The sequence below is a fragment of the Mycteria americana genome, chromosome 15 (genome assembly GCF_035582795.1).
Source record: "Mycteria americana isolate JAX WOST 10 ecotype Jacksonville Zoo and Gardens chromosome 15, USCA_MyAme_1.0, whole genome shotgun sequence".
Lineage (NCBI taxonomy): Eukaryota > Metazoa > Chordata > Aves > Ciconiiformes > Ciconiidae > Mycteria > Mycteria americana.
The window spans coordinates 1,480,810-1,499,335 of NC_134379.1; the positions used below are offsets into that span (position 1 = coordinate 1,480,810).

The 18,526-nt window shown below is 42.8% G+C and overlaps 1 protein-coding gene across 1 annotated transcript in view; it reads right to left on the reverse strand.

Moving 5' to 3' along the window:
- Positions 1 to 1,922: 1,922 nt before the first annotated feature.
- Positions 1,923 to 18,526, reverse strand: part of KSR1 (kinase suppressor of ras 1) — a 73,805-nt gene continuing 57,201 nt past the window's right edge. Inside the window, exons 7-20 of the mRNA XM_075518415.1 lie at positions 18,193 to 18,276; positions 17,547 to 17,608; positions 17,333 to 17,439; positions 16,848 to 17,016; positions 15,527 to 15,568; positions 14,502 to 14,556; positions 13,727 to 13,772; positions 12,304 to 12,683; positions 11,262 to 11,358; positions 10,323 to 10,456; positions 9,728 to 9,859; positions 9,301 to 9,436; positions 8,823 to 8,956; positions 1,923 to 3,902 (exon numbers count right to left, since the gene is read on the reverse strand). Coding sequence (XP_075374530.1) covers positions 3,824 to 3,902; positions 8,823 to 8,956; positions 9,301 to 9,436; positions 9,728 to 9,859; positions 10,323 to 10,456; positions 11,262 to 11,358; positions 12,304 to 12,683; positions 13,727 to 13,772; positions 14,502 to 14,556; positions 15,527 to 15,568; positions 16,848 to 17,016; positions 17,333 to 17,439; positions 17,547 to 17,608; positions 18,193 to 18,276 — 1,657 coding nt within the window. The 3' untranslated portion in view covers positions 1,923 to 3,823. The remainder of the gene's footprint in view (positions 3,903 to 8,822; positions 8,957 to 9,300; positions 9,437 to 9,727; positions 9,860 to 10,322; positions 10,457 to 11,261; positions 11,359 to 12,303; positions 12,684 to 13,726; positions 13,773 to 14,501; positions 14,557 to 15,526; positions 15,569 to 16,847; positions 17,017 to 17,332; positions 17,440 to 17,546; positions 17,609 to 18,192; positions 18,277 to 18,526) is intronic.

Here is an 18,526-nt window from a genome sequence, read left to right on the forward strand (position 1 = left end):
CACTACTTGGAGAAAGGCGTGTTCATGCGGGACTCAGGCCACCGTTTCCTCGAGGGTGAACGCTAACTCGGTGAGAGAGTGAAAAGGCACGGAGCGCTTCTTTCGGCCTTGTCTCTTGCTTGTAAACTTCCTGACACCATCTGAAAGTCTGCTGTTCTGCGGTGGGGCTTAGCAGCCTCCCAGCGTCGCTGCGGCGTGACCTGCTGCGCAATGCGCGACGCTTCAGTGTCCCGCGAATCCTCCAGCACCGGCTGTTCTACAGAGTGCGATGTGTTAGCGGGTTGCTGTGGAAATCTGCTCGTGTTTTAATTTGGCTACAAGTAGATGAGGGGAAAGAGACCAAACCACAATTCTGTAACACTCGCTTTATCCAGAGCAAAGATTTATTCACTGAAAAGATTCCTACATACCCAGAATTCATTAGCATAGAGTGCACTCTTTTTTTTTTTTTTCTGGTTGCATAAACTAATACAGAAACTGTTGTTAATACTAACAATTTTTAATTAATTTAATAGCAATTCTGGAAGACACTCAGTTGATAGAAAATATAAAAAAAAATTTTTTACTGTACAAAGTTTACATCACATTTGAAAAGCAAACGTGTCCATTTTCACCATATTACAGACTCCATTTACATTCACTACTGACATGTGGCTTTTGTAGCAGCATTGTACAGCCAGCTTCACATTTACAACTCTAAAGGGTACAGGCTTACCGTGCGCCACGCCCTTCCACCAGCGCAAGGAGACAGTACGTGTGACCGTGAAACAGTGCAACCTAACGACTGTCGCTTGGTTTGCAACACATTGAGGGTTGAGAGCGCTCCACTCTCTTCACAGCTCTACAACTCCACTGCTTTCGGTCGATTTCCGTGTGTCTTACACCAGCTGATTAAAACAAAAATTATCCCAGAGACGGTAATCAGTCTCCACTTGCTGATATACCGGGTCCAGCAGGCTGGGTTTTGCTTTCGACAGCAATTTACGGGTGTTAAACACAAAACCAAGGTCAGGTTGAATTAGAATCCCGAATCTTATGCTTAAAGGCAGGGTTTGAAACCCCTCCTGCGCCCTGGACCAGCCCAGCAGGGCCATATTCCCAGCGGGCAGCACCGGGCAGTGCTCGGCTGGGAGAGATCTCCCCTGCGCATTCAGCACGCTTTCAAGCGCAGCACGAAGGGACATTGGGTTTTAGGCGAGTGGCCCTGCTGAAACAGGCGAGGAAGCCCTGCCTGAGAGCAGGGGGCAACCCAGCTCTGCGTCTGAAAGTCTGCACAGGCGGTGTTTGAATTACACCTGCGGGCAGTCGTAGGAAGGACAAATGGCGATAGTCTTTTGGGGTTTTATTATTTTGTTTTAATCTGGCTGGTCATCCAGTGCTGGCTGTCCTTCTCCTAGCCCATCATCTTATTAGAAACAAAATTGAGACTGTATTGCTTTCCCAGCGCAGTTCTTGCACGTTTGCACAGCAGCGTCACTGCTGATGAACGGCAAGGAAACGCTGTTTGCAGGCTGGCGACTGGTTCCCACAGAGGAGTTCTGGGCGTCCCAGCTGTCGGGCCCTGTTTATGCACACAGATGGCAGAACTAAATAGTGAGGAGCACCCCGAGGCTGCTGCCACCCTCGAACACGGAGTTAGCTGAAGGGCTGTTCAGAACTGCAGGCTACAAAGCAGCCGTTTGCCTCCAGCAGCAGCTTCTGCTCTCCTCTAAGGCAAGACGCGCAGTGAAGCCTACGGAGCGTTTCGGCCGATGGGTTCGTAATGTTACCGGTGCGAAGAAGCACGTTTCTCCTCACTTTAGGTTTGTGTTGTGCCGTTGTTATTTAAGCAGTACTTGCTGGGAAAACAACTTCTGCTTAAAACTGCTGACACACAAAATTATTGAGAGAGAACAAACAGTAGCAAGTCTTGAAGAAAACCGTGTGGTGTAGGTTAAATACACTGTGTCTTTGGAGGGGGGTTATTTGCTTTACAAAGGTGGGGGAGAGGAAGGAGCTCAAAAGAGTACCGCAATGCCGCACTTGGCTACCACCAAACCAATTTTTTCTTTCATATCTGAGACATTTAAAAAGTCATTCTATCAAAATATTTGTAAGAGACCATAACTGACTCGCACAAAGCAGGAGGGAAGCTCTTTGCTCAACCGAACTCAGGAATTCTTTTTGCCACTTAATTTTCTACAAAAGAAGTCAGCCACCTGGGAGTAGCCAAACTGAGCGCCTGTCGCCCTGCCTGCCTTGCAGAGGACTTCAGAGCTCCTCTCCCCGCCATCCTCACGTCAAACCCTTGTGATGACAGTGAAAGATGTAGAGGGGGTGTGTAACGTCCTAGTGCTGTTGGAGAAACGAAATTTGGTGATTTCCAGGGAGCCCTAATGAACTATCTCCACAAAACAAAGTAGCATAAGGACAAAAGGATCTGAGTGTTCGCTGTTTAATTAGGGTCCTCCCACTGCCCGGGCTGGCAGGAGAAGGCAGAGGAGTACGAACAGGAGGCATGAGGGAGCCTTTCTTAACACTGCTTGCAATTCATTTGCAAGGGGGATAATGCATCTGCCACCTTAAATGCAGTAATCAGATGTATCTTTATAACCTGCATGTTACATATGGAGGGAGTAGATGGTGGTCTTAAAATCAACCTTTGCACAAGTCCTTTGCTGTTAGGTCGAGTCAGGTCCTCCAGACCTTCCTGGCTGCAAGATTTCTGTTGTTCTTAGTTTTCCCCTAAACAACTGCTTTAGTCCTAAATTTTTTAAAACGAACAGCTTGCAAACTTAAATGTGACCAGCTATAGGAGCTGGTAACGTGTGTGTGTGGGAATGACCTTGAATCTCTTAACAAGCTCTGTGCATCAAGACCTTCTTTAATGCGTTATTTAGGGATGGCTTTCTCCCTTCTCTTGTCTCTCTCGCCTCTCCCTGCAGCTCTGGAAGATGTCTTTTCTTCTACAAATGAAACGCTGATTGGGGCAGTAAGAGTCAAGTCTGGTTGGTGAGCGTTTTACTTCCAGAAAAGCTGCTAGTTTAGGGAACTAGAACTTGTTGTGCCTCAGACTTCAAAAGAAGAATTAGGCCCCTGGGCACAGAGCTCTAACAAGTCATGGTTTTATTTTTTTAAAGGCCAGCAGGTCTTAAGCTTCCTTCGGGATTGTATGAGAACAAGCAGCTTTTATTGTGAGCTCTGTGTAGAAGAGCACTTGAGTCTCTAATGGAGGCAGCCTACACGATCAGAAACTCTCCTAGCAGAAGTAGATTTGTACTAGTGTAACTTAATTCGAGGTAACCCAGAGCTTGGACCCAACCCTGCTGAAACAAACCTCAGAGCTCAGTGATTGGTTTGGGCAAATCACAGTGTAACAGATTGATTTTTACCTTAATGAAAGAAAAATACAATGTGGAACTCCAGCCCCTTGTACTAGAGGCATTGCCATTCTGAAACAAGCCGGTTCCATTTCTCTTAGGGAAAACAAATGCTTTGAAGGCAGAAGATAGCTCCTATTTACCGCAGACATGAGAAGGAACTAGAAATAGTTCTTCTTTTTTTCAGTGCTATTTGAGAATGGCTGTAGTTAAACTTGGTTCACTGTTTATTATGTTTAAAAAAAATATAGTTCACACAAAAGTATCATGTAAACATTCTTTAAATAACTGCTGGTGCTCAGGCAGAATTCAGACTTTGCAAACAACACAGGGCTGTGAATTGATGGTCGTGCGGCTTTCAGCTGTCGCTGCACCAGTTTCATAGCTTGGAAGATTCAGTGAAGACTTCTGATGCTTTGTGTAAGTAGGCAGACAACGTTATCACAAGACAATTACACACCATGCTATAGCTTTTGATTACTTGGTTCCAGGATTCCCAAGCCAAATCTTTCAAAACGCAGGACAACTTTGCTACTGTTAATGCTGAAAAGAGTGGGGAGGGAGAGGAGAAGGGAGGGGGAAAGAGTTATTTACTTTTAATCTTTCTTAGAAAGCTACAGTCCTATAAAAGGAACTAAAATGGGTTAGATTCTGATCTCATACAACTTCAGATCACCCAGAAAAGAGGCTTAAGTAATTAAGCAGCAAACACATGAACTTATTCATGCTAACCTCATCAGTGGAAACATACAGCACAAATCTGATTTGCCTCAAATTGGAGAAACAGGAGGCTTTTGTAAGTACCTAAGGTGGGTAGAAGCCCGACACTTGTTTTCAGTGGGCACTTGGTTTCCTTGAGGTAGAAGGGAAGGAAAAAATGACTTACAGAATTTCCTTTTTAAGAGAAAGGGGTGTTTTGACAAGGTACATCAATCGGCTAAAAAAAACCCCACAGGACAAACCCAAACCCATTTGCTCCTCTTTATAGACTGTAGCAAGTGCATAAAGATGTCTTTTCCTTCACCCTTAAACCGTTAGCATAGCTAGAAACATTTTCACTTCAAAATGCCTTCCTACACACACGCACTCAGGTGACGGCAAGGCAGACAGGCCGAATATGCGAGCTCTTGCAGGAGACTTTCTGAGAGAATGAATAAGTGGGTGTATTTGTCCTCACTGAAGACAGTAGAAACCTCTCTGGTTCTTGGTGCATATTCTCCTCTGTCCCTATCCTTTCCCCTCTGAAACAAGGTATTTTTTCAAAATCATGAAAGATTGAAAGTAAAGAATTTCATTTCGGTAAAGAATGAAAAAAGACCTTTTCTAAAAAGGCACATATTTGCTGTGTTACCTGCAATTCTGCAAAGCCCCTAATGTTAAGTCGGACATTTTGCTGAACAGGGGATGTAACAGAAGCAAATCATAAAATTCAAAGCACTGGATCTGCAGGGGGAGGCGAAGGAGGAACTGAAGGGCACTCTTGCTTTCCTCGTCTTTTACCCAGCATTGTAGCTGATCCCAGCTGACCCACGTGGGCCAGTTCTGGACACCACTTGCGGCCTGGTCCCAGGTAGGCTAAGGGTCTGCAATCTGCTCCAAGCAGAGCAAGGACCATCCTTCCTTCCAGTCAAGAATTGCACCAGCTTCATCCAGCCCCTGACAAAATTGACCCTGGCTTCAACGCTGGCTCTGGTCCCAAGGGAGAACCGGCACACTCTGGCCCTTAACTCTTGATGGTTTGCAGTGCAAGTGGACTGTTCAGTCATCGGCTGTGCCTGTGAAAATGTACCCGTTGCCTTCAGTCACAAAGCCACAGTCCAGCACTGAGGACGACAGGCATAACCTCAGACTGCAACTAGGAAACTGCACCCCTCTGCCTCGTGGGACCTGCAGGCAAGTCACGCCCGCTTCAGGAAAACCCCCAACCCGCGGGGCAGGACACACAGCACTCGCTGTTGCTTGCACCTGGTTAGTTAGCAGATCACTAGACCCCTTCCAGGAGGAAGTTACAGCCTGCCGAAATGCTTCAGAAGTGCAAGATGGCCACGTTGTTAGACAGTAACTTCTTGCGGACAGGAGTTGTTATTCAAGCTAACAGCCCACACCAAGCGGAAAAAGGCAGAAAAGGAGAATTCGGATAAAGTGTTGATTATGTCCATGGGTTAATTTCGTGGTTTGTTTTTGCTTTTTTAAATGGAAGGTGATTGTCCAAGTTGCCGGTTAGGATACAACACATGGAAGCATGCAAGGTGGAGCCCGTTATTGCACCAGTAGCTACAACCTACAAAGAAATATGGGAGGGAAGGGAAAAAGACACCATGAGAGTTAGTTTTCAGTTATTTAAAGCAAGCCCTTGAGAACTACATATTATAAAGCTTACACCAGAACAAAGCATGGGGTTAGTGTAATGTTTCTCAAAGGATTTGTCAGAGGGGATGTGAACATGTCTTTAGTGGGTTTTGAATCTGAGCAGGTCTCTGGCTACATGGCTGCAGAGAGCCTCCCCAGTGTGACTTGAATAGAACGCAGTTTGCAGGGGATGAACAACAACTGAGCTGCCTGTACTTTCATTTCAATGAGCGCTAATTCAGCTGTCAGTGCTGATAATTAATACTGACACTTAAAGTACTTCTCCCCTATTAAATGCTTTGAGCAGAGAAAAAGTATTAATGTATGCAAATTGACATGAACCACTTGTGGGGGTGGAGGGGGGGTGTTGGTCCGTCTACCCAGGGAAAAATAATTATGGTAGCTACTACACAAGGCATCGTTCTGCAGTTCCACAAGCTGTTCAAGAATAACTCCCTATGGAAACACTAATCCAAAATAATCACTTGGCAAATTGCTCTGGAATAGAGCATTCTCACGAACTGACTGCCCAAATGGGAAGCATTACTTCAAGTTCGTTTCCAATGTGATGTTAGAGGACAATGCGGGAGTGTGATTGTCTGCATGGGAATGTGTGGACAGCCTGGGCGCTCAGTCTGCTCTGTGGTGTCTGGTTAGGTAAGTGAAAAGATGTCACATCAGTCATCAGAGTTAATGATCCAACACAAGTGGATCTTATTGCATAGAGAAATGAGGGCATGAAAGTGTTGACACACAGAACCGTAGTGTTGGAATACAGTGTGTTTCTGTAGAAAGGAAAAAATATTACCAACGGACACTGCTGTATCATGCAAATCTCCTGGCAAAAGAATTGTTGTCTTCATAACATAACAGGACTTAAATACAATGATCTTCCTTTGAGGCAAGGGAAGATTAGTTTAAAAAATATAGGAGGAAATGTCACAAGTGAAGCTGGATGACTTGAAGGAATGGATAGCGGAAAAGCACATACTCAGGGTAGCTGGGTATAGATCTGGCCAAGGCAAGCTGTGCCTAGAAATAGGGTTTGGTATGCTTTAGGCCAGAAGAGGAAAAAGAATTGTTTCTCTTAAATTATGACTGAAGGACAGATAAGAAGCAGCAATTACATGCAGGTCGCTTTTTTAGCTCAGGTTTTGTTGGTTTCTCTTTAAATTTTTATTTAAAGCTAGCCAATTGAAGTCACAAGGACTGAAGTGTAGCTGTGACAGCTCTGCTGGAGTAGTGAGCGTTCAGGGTGCAGAAAGACACCGTGCCTCCCAGCTACGTTCCACAGCACGCAGAGGCAGTAACTGATGATGCAAAGAACAACTGCCAAATGTAAGGCGCTCTCAACCCTTTGTTGTACCTTTTTAAAACGAGTGCTGTGACTGTCTAGTGTAAGGAAAAAATACCAGACAGTTCTACTTATCCGTGAGTGAGTAGTAAGTGTTCAGTCTTTGCTGATAATAGTGTCCTTTTGTATAAAGATGAGGCCACAGCCTTGGAGAAGTATTCCACATTTTAAAGTTGTTAGACATTGTAATGTATCGGGGATCCAGCACAAACATTAGGGAAATTGCACAAGAGACAAATGGTGAAATTTTCAACCAAAACCCCAAACAAGCCACACCCCCAAAGCACAAAATGCCGTGACAGTTGCCAGACAAGCAAACAGAAGCATTTGGTTAGGTATGATAAGGTATTGCAGGAAGATCGTGAAGGGTTATGGGAAAGAAAGGGGTAGATTAAACATCAAAAAAGGAGAAAAAAAGAGAAAATAAATATTAGAGGTTCAGTAGATGAAAATAAAAACTGAGCAAAGTACGTGGTAAATGGGCACTGCTCACAAACATGTCTGATCTCCCCCAGGCTTTAAGAAAAAGCACTGAGGGTCACCAAAATGTAACCTTGTGCCTAACAGAAACTCTAAGTGCGTTCCTGAAACGGGGCTGGCTGCCTTTCACTGGGGCTTGCAGGCCCAGCCTGTTAACCCAAGGCCATCGGAGCTACTCAGGGTAACAGCGGTTGGCGGTGGAGATCAGACAACTGACATAAAACTGGTCTGGGGTGGGGGGTTCAGTCTCTTGGCTCCAGAAGTTGTATCTGCTTTGCTTCCGCTTGACTTGAGTAGAAGCGGAACTGGGAACCATCCTTCTCTGCGAGTGACAGGTTATTCGTGAGAAGGGAGGCTGAAAGTTTTAGGCCGTGTGGCTTTATGCTAATCCAGTCTGAACTGGAATGAGTTTTATAGTCTGGTCTGTCATAACAGATGTCATGTGATGTACAGTCAGGTGTTCTGAGGGGCCTCTTCCAGTTTTGACAGTTTACAGATGCTTGATTGTATGAGACCTTTCATCCCCAATTGCAACACAGAAACTGACTTTGAAAGTATCACAATCTGACAAGGGTTTATGCTGACTTCTCATGATTTATCTTTCCTTGATCCAGATCTTGGCATAATTCCAAGTTAGAGATTCAGTTCAAACATTGCAGCTCGTTCCTAGCTGTCAGTTTATTGCATCTTCAGGATTTCTAAATCACTCAACACATGATTACCACCTACTTTGTTTTTCCCCTAGAAGTCAATTATTCTGAGTCAGGACTAATGCTGCATTTCTTTATCTGCCCGTGCAAATTGGGCACTCTTCCATAAAGAGGAGGAGGGGGGTGGACTTTTTTTCTACATGCTCCTTAAGGAAGGCTACGAACTTAGGACTCTTCCAAAATTTGACAGTTCAGTTTCAAAGGGAAACGGTGGCACATTCTTTGATCCTTCCCTTCCTCAGTCAGTACCAGCCATAATAGGGGGAATTCTAAACCACTCTGGGGTCAGTGTGGGCCCTTTCCAATACTGTTGGTAGACACTCTCTGAAACCATAAACCTGGCTGAGTAATCTACTGAAGGAGGGAGGTGAATGTTAAAGTAGGAAATTAACTGTCTGAAACACGCAAGTTTAATTGCATAATTTCCTAGTAACTAGAAAAGCAGAACAGCACACTGCTACTCTCCCATCAGAGGTTTGACAGCCCCCAGGAAGGCAAAATAAAGCACAGAAATAATCAGTTAGCAAATTCTGAGCGGCATAAATGTTCTTAACAGCAGCAAATACTCACTCAGCAGACTTCCAGAAATGCCCTGGGTGGGAGAGCCGACGATTCAATTTTGGCAGTTTTTCAAGCATATCCATGAGGACAGTGAAGCTAGGTCTCTCACTGAGATCAAATGACCAGCATGCTGAGAGAATTTCCTGCAACGGATATTTGTGGCTTATTATCTCCACTTAGTTCACAGGTCATCTGTGCAAACCAAGCAACTGATAGAGCACTGTGATTTGTGCGAGCCAAGCCAGAGACACTGTTTAATAGAGGTCTTGGACATTCTTATAATCACACAGTATCCTGCGTACCAGTGGGTGTCCACTTCTATATGACAGTTATGGGCAGAGGCTTAGTATCTAACCTCGGGTCCTATTCTAATCGGTTCTCTCTCCTGCCCTTTATCTTTAGAGTAAAAAAAATCTCTTCTTTAAGCAGCTCCCTCTTTTCCTGATAAATAGCTATATGGAAGGACTCCTGCAACTGAGGTACTTACATTGACTTCTTTCCCCAAACTAACAGTTGCAAGGACTTGTTTCACTCCTTCACCACTTCCAATCTGCCAGATGAGCGCCTCTGCAGGCTGGTTCTTGAAAGGCCATTCTCTTGCTTGGAGCTCATACCACACAGTCCTGCAACATCAACAGACAAATCAAGCCGTTGCTTGCTCTTAAGAGAAAGACACAAAACCCTGACACTGTTCCAATTTCTTCAGATAAGCTCTGGAAGGTGTATAAGGCTGTGCAGCAAATCCCTCCCGCCCCACACACCTCCCGCCCATGACTTTTGTAGTAGGTGAGAAAAATGCGTCCTCGCTGGCATTGTGAGCCTGTGAGAAGAGGACCACTGACTCACAAGGCTCAGGTCTGTAGCAAATCTCATTTAGTAAGCTCCTGTGGTACTCTTAGGTGTTCCTCTCTTACCCAAAGGCATAGATATCTGCAGCTTTGGAGAAAGGCAGCTTGTCTTCATCTTTCCCGGGGGCCATCTCACGAACAATTTCAGGGGCCAGGTAGCATAACCAGTCATGAGGCAGCTTCAATTCATTCTCCCTCCTGAGTTCAAAAGAAAGAAGTGGTATTGAAACACCACTGCTTCAACCAAGAAGCAGCGTATAGACCCTATCTGTCCTTCCCCTAATGCCTTGACTTTATTTACTCAAATGTTTTCGCTGACGTTTCCTTTCTAATTTTCTTGCCATATTAAAAAATACGCATGTGTTTGCCTGACTCTCCAGCTCATTCTTGGGTGTAAAGTTTTCTTTGTTCTGTGTTCTGAGTCTTACTCCATACATAACTTCCTAGCAATGTGCTACGGGAACTGTAAAAAGAACTCTGCTAAAAAAAAAAAAAAAAAAAAAAAAGAAAAACAAAGAAAAAGTGCGTATTCCAAAAATGCGTGTATGTACTAAAGCAATTAACACTCCTCACTTGTACTGTGTAACAATTCAAAATGTTTCCCTGTTTGATCATTATTTATCATTCTAGAAGTGGACCAAACATTGAAACCTCCACTTACCTTCCTTCCTGAACCACACCCGAAATTCCAAATAATCCAAAGTCAGTGATCACAACTTTCCCATTGTCATAGAAAACGTTCTTGGATTTCAGATCCTTATGTACAATCCCCTTTGCGTGAAGATACCCCATACCCTGGGAAATATATGCAGAAATGTAAACTCTTTTTATTATTCACAGGCCTCTAACTCTGGGGATGCTTTGCTTTCTAATACACATTTACTCTCATTACTCCAGCATAAATGATTAATTGTAAATGGGGACACAGCAGCTATCTGACTTATGCAGGAAGGGGGCAAGGGAAGTTCGCAAGGGAGCAGATCTTAGTTTAGTGCTCAAGCTCTGAATTGCTTTTCATCCTCTGCATAGTAGGGCTGTTGGGAGGGTACTCTTAGTTGAAGCATTAAGCAGCTGTGGACTTCACAGTTCTGAAGAAGTCTGTATGTGTAAGAACAATGAACAACTGACACAAGTTTACTCACTAAATTCACAGGATATTGCTGCCAGGACAGAAAACAGCAGCTTTAGAAATGGTTTGTCAGTTGAGAAATATTGAAAGCAAGCACAGAAAACCCTGTGCAAATCTGGGAGAAAATGCCATCTACTTCAGAATGCATTAACTTAGCTGCAGTTACTAATAAAGAGAAGAGACCAGGAAGGAAACCTGTCCTGCATACCTTTCTTCATTGTTCCCTTTATATAAATTCTTCCTCCCCAGCCCCTCACTGACAAGCAAAAGCTCTATTTCTCTCCTTACAGGCCCTTAGCTTACTGCCCGCTAAGTTAGCACTTTTTTTTCAGCCAACTTTGAGTATCTCCTGCTGCAACACCCTGTTGGGCTATTGAGACTTACAGAACCTCTCCAGCTGTGCAGCCTCTGAGCTCTCGCTGGGGCACTGCCCAGAAAGCAGATGTCTCGATTAGCATAACGTACCCTTACCTTAATGATCTCCTGTGCTATCTGCCTGGTTTTGTTAATATCCAGGGATATCTTGGGGTCCCTTACGAACGAGTGAAGTGTCCTTCCTTTGCAGAAGCTACAGGAAAGAGGAACAACAATCCTTAAAAAGGTCTTTAAAATATTGGAGAGAAATAAGAATGTAACACTGGATGTTCAATGGGTTTTCTTATCACGTTGACAGAATCCCAGCCCTCTTCCACTGCCGAGAACGCCATTCTGAAGAACTTTAAGGACCCAGTTGATGTACATCTGTGTGGGTGTACACATGTACAGGAGACCTATTGTTAGAGCACGCTCAAGGATATGCAACAAATGCTCATCTATTTCTTCAGAGACCCAGTTGTTGTTATACTGCTCTGACATCTGAAGTCCAGTTCTCAAAATCTGAGCACCAGCTTCTGCTGCTGGTGCTACTGGTCACTTAAGCAGGAAACTTCTTTTGGATCTGGCAATTAGAAATGACTGAGTACCTCCTTGCCAGACTATGAGAATGGCATGCCCTTGGCCTTAATTCAGCCTGCATATGAACATCCCAAAAAGCTGTTATTTAGGGGCTAAATAATCCTCATCTCAACTAAATACAGAAAACGGAATTTTCTCTTCCGTTAGAAGAGAAATAGTAACATTTTTCCCTAATCAGCAAGTGTCCCTAAGAGGAACAGAAAGGAAGAGAGAACTGTTGCATTGTCAGCTTCACACATTGGTTTACTGTCACTTTGCTGAATTGGAACCATCTGGAAGTAGAGGGCAGAGGAACAGCCTGTTCCAGATTAATTTTTCTCCTGCTTTTTAAATTTTATTATTTAAGAATTCAAAAATAAAAACAAAATTGCCAAAAAATATTATATGTTCCCTAAAAGGAGAAAACCCTAGTATCCAAAACTCTGAGCAACGCAGACTGCATTCATGTCTGCCACCTCCTGACTGCAGTGAGAGGCTTTTTTTTAATATAAAAAAGAAATATTATCTATCTATATAATATGTATATATTAAAAATAATACAAAGAAGCTATATCCTTACCTGGTAATGATTGCTAAATGAGGAGGGTTCATGCATGCTCCCATGAAAAGTACCACATTCTCATGCCGGGTCTGTCTGTAGTTCATCACCTCCTTTTTAAAGAGCTTGAGATGATCCTGGTTGTTGCCGTCTATCTCCAACAGCCTGATGGCCACTTCCCCATGCCATTTTCCCTTGTAAACCTTCCCCCATCGTCCTTGGCCAATAGGATCCCCCAGTTCAATCTGTTCAAAGGGAATGTCCCATTCTTGCAGGTAGACACTGGTCTGGCTAGGTTTGCGATAAATCATCCCTGGCAAGTGTGGCCGTCTGTTCGGCAAATCTTCCACCTCATCCTCATCATCTTCAGGTTCTGATTTATTAGTCTCTGGTTCTTCCACCTGTTCACAAAAAGAGAAGGGAAACATACACTGAGAGTCCTATCTGAGGGGCAGAAGCAGCCTACTAGCCAGCCGCAAAGGCTGCTTTGAGAGAACTTCAGGGTGTTGGAAGTATGCTTTTGACTACAGCTCTAGAAATATACCTCACAGGACAAAGTCATCTCAGAAGGCTACAAAAAGACATACATCTTCTGTATGTCAGTGCACACAGGTGAAGACAAGAAAGGCTTTACCCCAGTTAAATTTGTAGAACCAGCACTAACATCTAGGGACTCAGCATCTCTCAGGATCTGGCCTTCAGTGTAGAGCAAAATACTGCAAGACCACTCTAAAAGGAAGGGTAAAGAACCTCTTTGTTCTTCAAGTAAATGTGGGTGGGTTTTGGGTTTTTTTGCGATTGCTAAAATTCTCCTGTTAGGGAGAAATGCTCAAAATCAGCAAGCTTGATCCAGATTCCAGTAGTTTCTGCTGAAATCATCAATTCTGTCTCTATAGGTTTACGCATCCCTACAGAAACCCATTTCAGTGTTCATACTACAAGCTGAACACATGCTTAGGCACTACCAAAATCAGAGTCTTGTGAATAGGTATGGAAAGGCTTTCCTATGCAAAACATTAGCTCATGGTAGATCCTGCAAAGCAAAGCCTGTAAGCATGGGCTTACGTGACCACGGGTAGCACCTACACATGCATTACTTGCAGATTTGAGGTCTGCAGAGCATTTAGACCTCGTCACTCCAGCAGCAGGCCTGCAGCTCTTGTAATATAAAAACAGCTGCACCAAACTGAGTGAGCCAGAAGTTTGAAAAATATCTTCTTCGCCCAATTAGAAAAAGTTAAGTATTGTTACAAGTACTTAAATGTTTCAGCCTAGCTACCAGAAACCATGAATTTTCAGCTGAGATCTTTACAGTACAAACAGTTCAGTGGAACCGAGGTAAGGCACAGCTAGTCTACGCTCATAATTCCAGGGCCACAGCTTTTTTATTGCACTTTCAACATGGCATTTCTGATTGTACAAAAGGGCAAACCAGAAAACCTACCTCTGTTTCACATTCAACTCCGTCTGTGTCCGGCTGTTCATGAGCACTGACAAGAGATGACAGGTTTACAGTGAAAATAATGTTTGCATATCTACCTGAGTTAGAAAAGTGGGCTGCTACATATACCATTAGTGGAGTGGGAAGAAGCAAATACAGATCTTGATAGCATTATAGTAGGTCAGAGAAAAATACAATTACTGCTCCACTCAACAGATAAGGACTTTCTAAGCTTACTTTAGCAAATGAGGGACAAAGACTTTGAAGTGATTTTCAATTATTAAGTGGCAGGAATTGATTTGGCAATGGCATGGCTGCTTTATTGTAATGTGTTCCAGTAATGGATACTCCTATTCCTACTACTGAAACACCTTACAGTGGAGAAGCAATTGGGAGTGCTGGCAATGCAGGCTAAAATCTTTTGCATGCCCTACAACTCAGATCCTTAAAAAGATGTTTGCTTGCAGCTAAGCGTGTGATGCTCTTTTAATCGTAAAACTCCGTAACTTCTATTGCATCGGACCTTTCTCATCTCGGGAATGCACACATAACCATAACGAGATACTAAAGGTGTGGCCTTCTTACTGTCCGATTTAAAGTAAATATCATCTTCAGCTTTATAAAACTGGGAATACCAGTATCACCCTTGCTGACTAAAATTATCCTGTGAGTTCTCAGATTATAAATTCAGTTTTGGTCATAACATAGCGCTTTCAGACTGATCTGAAGATTATCAGGTAAACACTATGCAAATAAAATAATTTAATACTGTACTTACTTAGTGTCTGCAGCTGTTTCTGGAGGCTGTGTTATTTGTGCAGGACTGGGAATTTCTGGGAAAGTAGAAACATTTATGGTACATATTTTACACTTTAATCTCCTATAGATTGGAAGTTTCCACATTGCAATAGTGGTAATTTGCTTCCTATTCAGGAATTATAAAGTAAACTCAACCACAGACAATATGATTTTATACTTCTTTTAAAACTATGCTCATCCTTCCTAGTACTTAAATGCCGTATATTGACCAAGCCCAGTCTTCTCCCCATTCACCTACTTATCTGTAATGTCTTTCAAGGTCAGTCCCTGTCTGTGAACTGCTCACACACCTTCAAGTTGCCTTGGACAATCAGAAACACTTAAATCCTCACAGAACTAAGACGTTTGAATTCATCTATATTGCAGGTCATGTATTCCAACTGCACCTGGTCTGTCCAGTGTCACCAGTGCACAGGAAATTCAGCTTGGGTTGCAAATCCTTCCAAAATTCAGAGTAAATACTCTGTACCTGGCATTCTACATCATCAGTTCTCACTTTGGAAGCAAACAAGCTGTTTCTAAGGGTTCACGAACAGCTGACTGAGAAAAGTTTGTATATACAAATCCACATATGAATAGTGTTGCATCATTCTTAAATCCCATAGGCAAGCGCCTCAATTCATAAAGGTGAGGTCAGCATTCCTGAACTGGCAGTGTCCATTTATACTAGCTAAGTATATAACCATAGAAGCGAGCCTTTTCAAAGAAAGAACATAGCTGTGTATAGAATCCCACAGCAGAAAGCTACTGTTTTACAGCTGAATATTCAAAGTTTCATCTTAGTACACAAATCACATCACTACATGACATTAGGAGAGAGCGGCCTGAATTATATACTGAGATAAGAGAAAGTCTGAATTGGTTTAGATTGGATTTTTTTTTTTTAAAGCAGAATTATTGTTCTTGGGCAGCATGCAGAAGTTTACAAACAAGTTACTTTTTGGCAGCAGAAGCTGGTTAGTAGAATTAAAACAATCAACTCACCTGGGAAGATAAATTGTTGTCTATGCTGAATGTAGTAGGCAGCTTTTTTTTTTTTTTTTTTTTTTAAAAAAAGGACAGCAAAAAAATTACCAGGAGAAAAAAAAAACAAAACACAAGTTAGAGGATCATCAGTAAGTGCCCCATATGCATTCAATGAATTAGTCCCAACTCACTGTTGGGAAACAGATTAGTAGATTATCAGCCTGCTTGAGGGGGTGAATTTGAGCACATGCATTTTTGGAAGACTATGACAGATGATACTTATCAAATGAAAGCTATGTTACCAATAAGCAAACAGTCTGGTGGGAAAACAGCACATTCAGCCTTCAAGTGGCAGAAGCAAATTTAGAGAACCCAGGAATGCTAAGGCCCAGGCAGGCCCAGGTAAAAGCTGGTGTTTCAATGCTCTCTCACACGTCTTCAGCTTTTCAGAGATGCATCCCGAGAAGCTGAAGCTCGTGAGACATCTGCAAGCATTTTTTTTTTATTTCAGTGAATTTGAGCACTATGTCCTAATACAAAGTAGTTGCAGTAGAATCCTTGTACTAAACTGGCTCTGCTTCTCCTCCTTTTGAGTAGGCTAAAATAGCAACTTTCACTCAGAGATCAAAAGCTTGATGCAAAACACAGCAATGTTGAAGGCTAGATGTAGCAGCTAGAGACCAGCATGTGACTTCATTTCCAGATCAAAGGAATTAAATTTATTCTCACTATGTAAATCTTTGCCCTTGTCAGAGATCCTTGCCTCTATCGACTTTGGTAAAGCCTGCACATTTGGGTCCTTAATCTGTAAAGTATGTATGGTAAATTCTTCTCCACCATACATGTGTGCCAATGGTTTAAAAATGAGTGTTGACTGTTGGTTATCTTTTGGAAGGGACTGGTAAAGTAATTCATACCAGTTCTCATTTTCACGTTTTGCTCTAGCAATCAACTTACTCATGATTTAAAGCCACTGGTGACCAAACACAGCAGGCAGCATGCATTTTATAATACAATGAGAAAAGGGAGAAGAAAGAATATAATTTTTTTTTAGTCCTTTTCAAAAAAGGAGAAAATAGAAAGATCAAATCATTTAAGAAAGGTGCCAGCACTCCTTAATCATCTGTCTCCTGCAAAGGCATCTTGTTGATACCACTTAAACACTTTTAAGAACAGACCATTTTCTTTTATCTGGTAACAAGATATACCTTCACACCTTGCTTAAGACACAACCGTGTTATTCAGAAACCTGCAACTACCTATGAAGTCTCGGTCAGCCTCTGCTTGCATGGAGGCCTTTCTGATCTTGGCAGAGGTCTCCTGAAACAGATAAGTTTACCTGGGAAGTTAAATCGTCCATCCCTCTGGCCCATAGGAGATGGGTTTGGGGGAGGTGTTGCACTGGGAGGGTTGGAAGACTGGAAAGGTGCTGGAGAAGATGGTGTGGATGAGGTTGTAGAAGAAGGATTACTGCTAGAGTCCAGATGATTTATTGCTGGTGGATGCTCCTGCAAAGCAAGGAAAGTCACTCGTGACAAAACAATAAAAAGAAAGAAAGAATTCCTCTCAATGTTTACTGAAATGTTTAGAGAGGAAAGCTGTCCCTAGCCTGGATCATAGCATAGTTTTTCTAAGTGAGTAGGCAGCTGGAGATGTGCACAACCTATGTTTTACAAGGAGAAAATGTCACGTATCAAAGTCTCCTTGCAAAGCAAAAGCTCAAGGTGCCATTCTTGCTCCAACCAGCAAGGTATGGTGCCACCTCTCCTTACTGTAGCTCCTCAGTGACTTACAGACGCAAGACTCACTTCAGTCACCATGTACCTTTTTAGTTAGTGCTTTGGGAAGAGTTCCAAATTGTGGTTCTGTTGGTCTGTCTACTGGATTATTGATATCAGAAGGGACAGACTCTGTTCTTCTTATTTTTGTTACTGAAAAACAGGTTGGAGAAGGGAGAAAAAAGCTTTAATCAGACTTTTTATTCTTGTGATACCATCAATTACATTGAAATGCTAAGAACTTGTAGAAAATTACTTACTGGGAAGGAAGGATATTCTACAAGCAGGTGCCTCTTTAGTACATTTGTTGTGACATTTTAATCTGAAAGAGAAACATTACATGTTAAATAGCAACTTGTTCTTTCCCAAAAAGAGGAAGCTTACCCTTAATGTGTAATTCTTATGCTAATCTCAGAGGGAGTTCTGGAATGCTCCAGGCCCCACAGCAGCATGCATTTGTATGAAGAATCCTATTATGTGTGTCATTAGGCTAATGAAAGCCATATACATATCTTAGCATCTGATTTACTTTTAATATAGTTACTTTCACTGACTCGCATCCTGTGACAGTGAAGCACTAACATCTCAGTGCTCTGGACTGACAATCCAGACAGAGAAGCAAAAACTAAAATCCTCGCTGTTATTTAGGTATCCAACTCCCACTGCAAAATTTGCCCATGATCAGGTAGGAAGCCTGTGGCAGGGAAATAAATTTGGTTCATCTACGTGTCAGGCTACCAACCTAAGTGTAAATTGTGCGAAAGCATCCCTTTGCCAGTTCAGAAGCTGACTGAAAAAATGATGCCACTGTTAAGAGTGCATCATGTCAAGAGATACTTGTCACTGGCAAACTTTAATGAATCAAATGCAAAGTTCTTCTGAAAAAGATCATCACTGTGAGCTCACCTGCAGTACTTACACTTCACCCCGAACATCATGCTTTTCTGACAGACTTGGCAAATCTGAGATAACCAAGACTTTGTAGAGAACCTAAGTGGAGACAAGAGGGGAAAAATGATCTTAACTGGTGTCTAAAGGAAAATTAACATTTGTAGGTAGTTACAGACAGGCTATACTCCTTTAGCCCTTTCTGAAAAAGGCAAGTGGTATTGCGGAAAAGACTTCTCACTTTTCTGATCAAAAGCAACTGAAAGAAGGCTGGCACCAACTCTGCTGGCCTCTTGCTAGCTCTCCACTCTTGGAATGGGGCTGAGAGGTGCTCAGAGGTGTCCCTGACAAG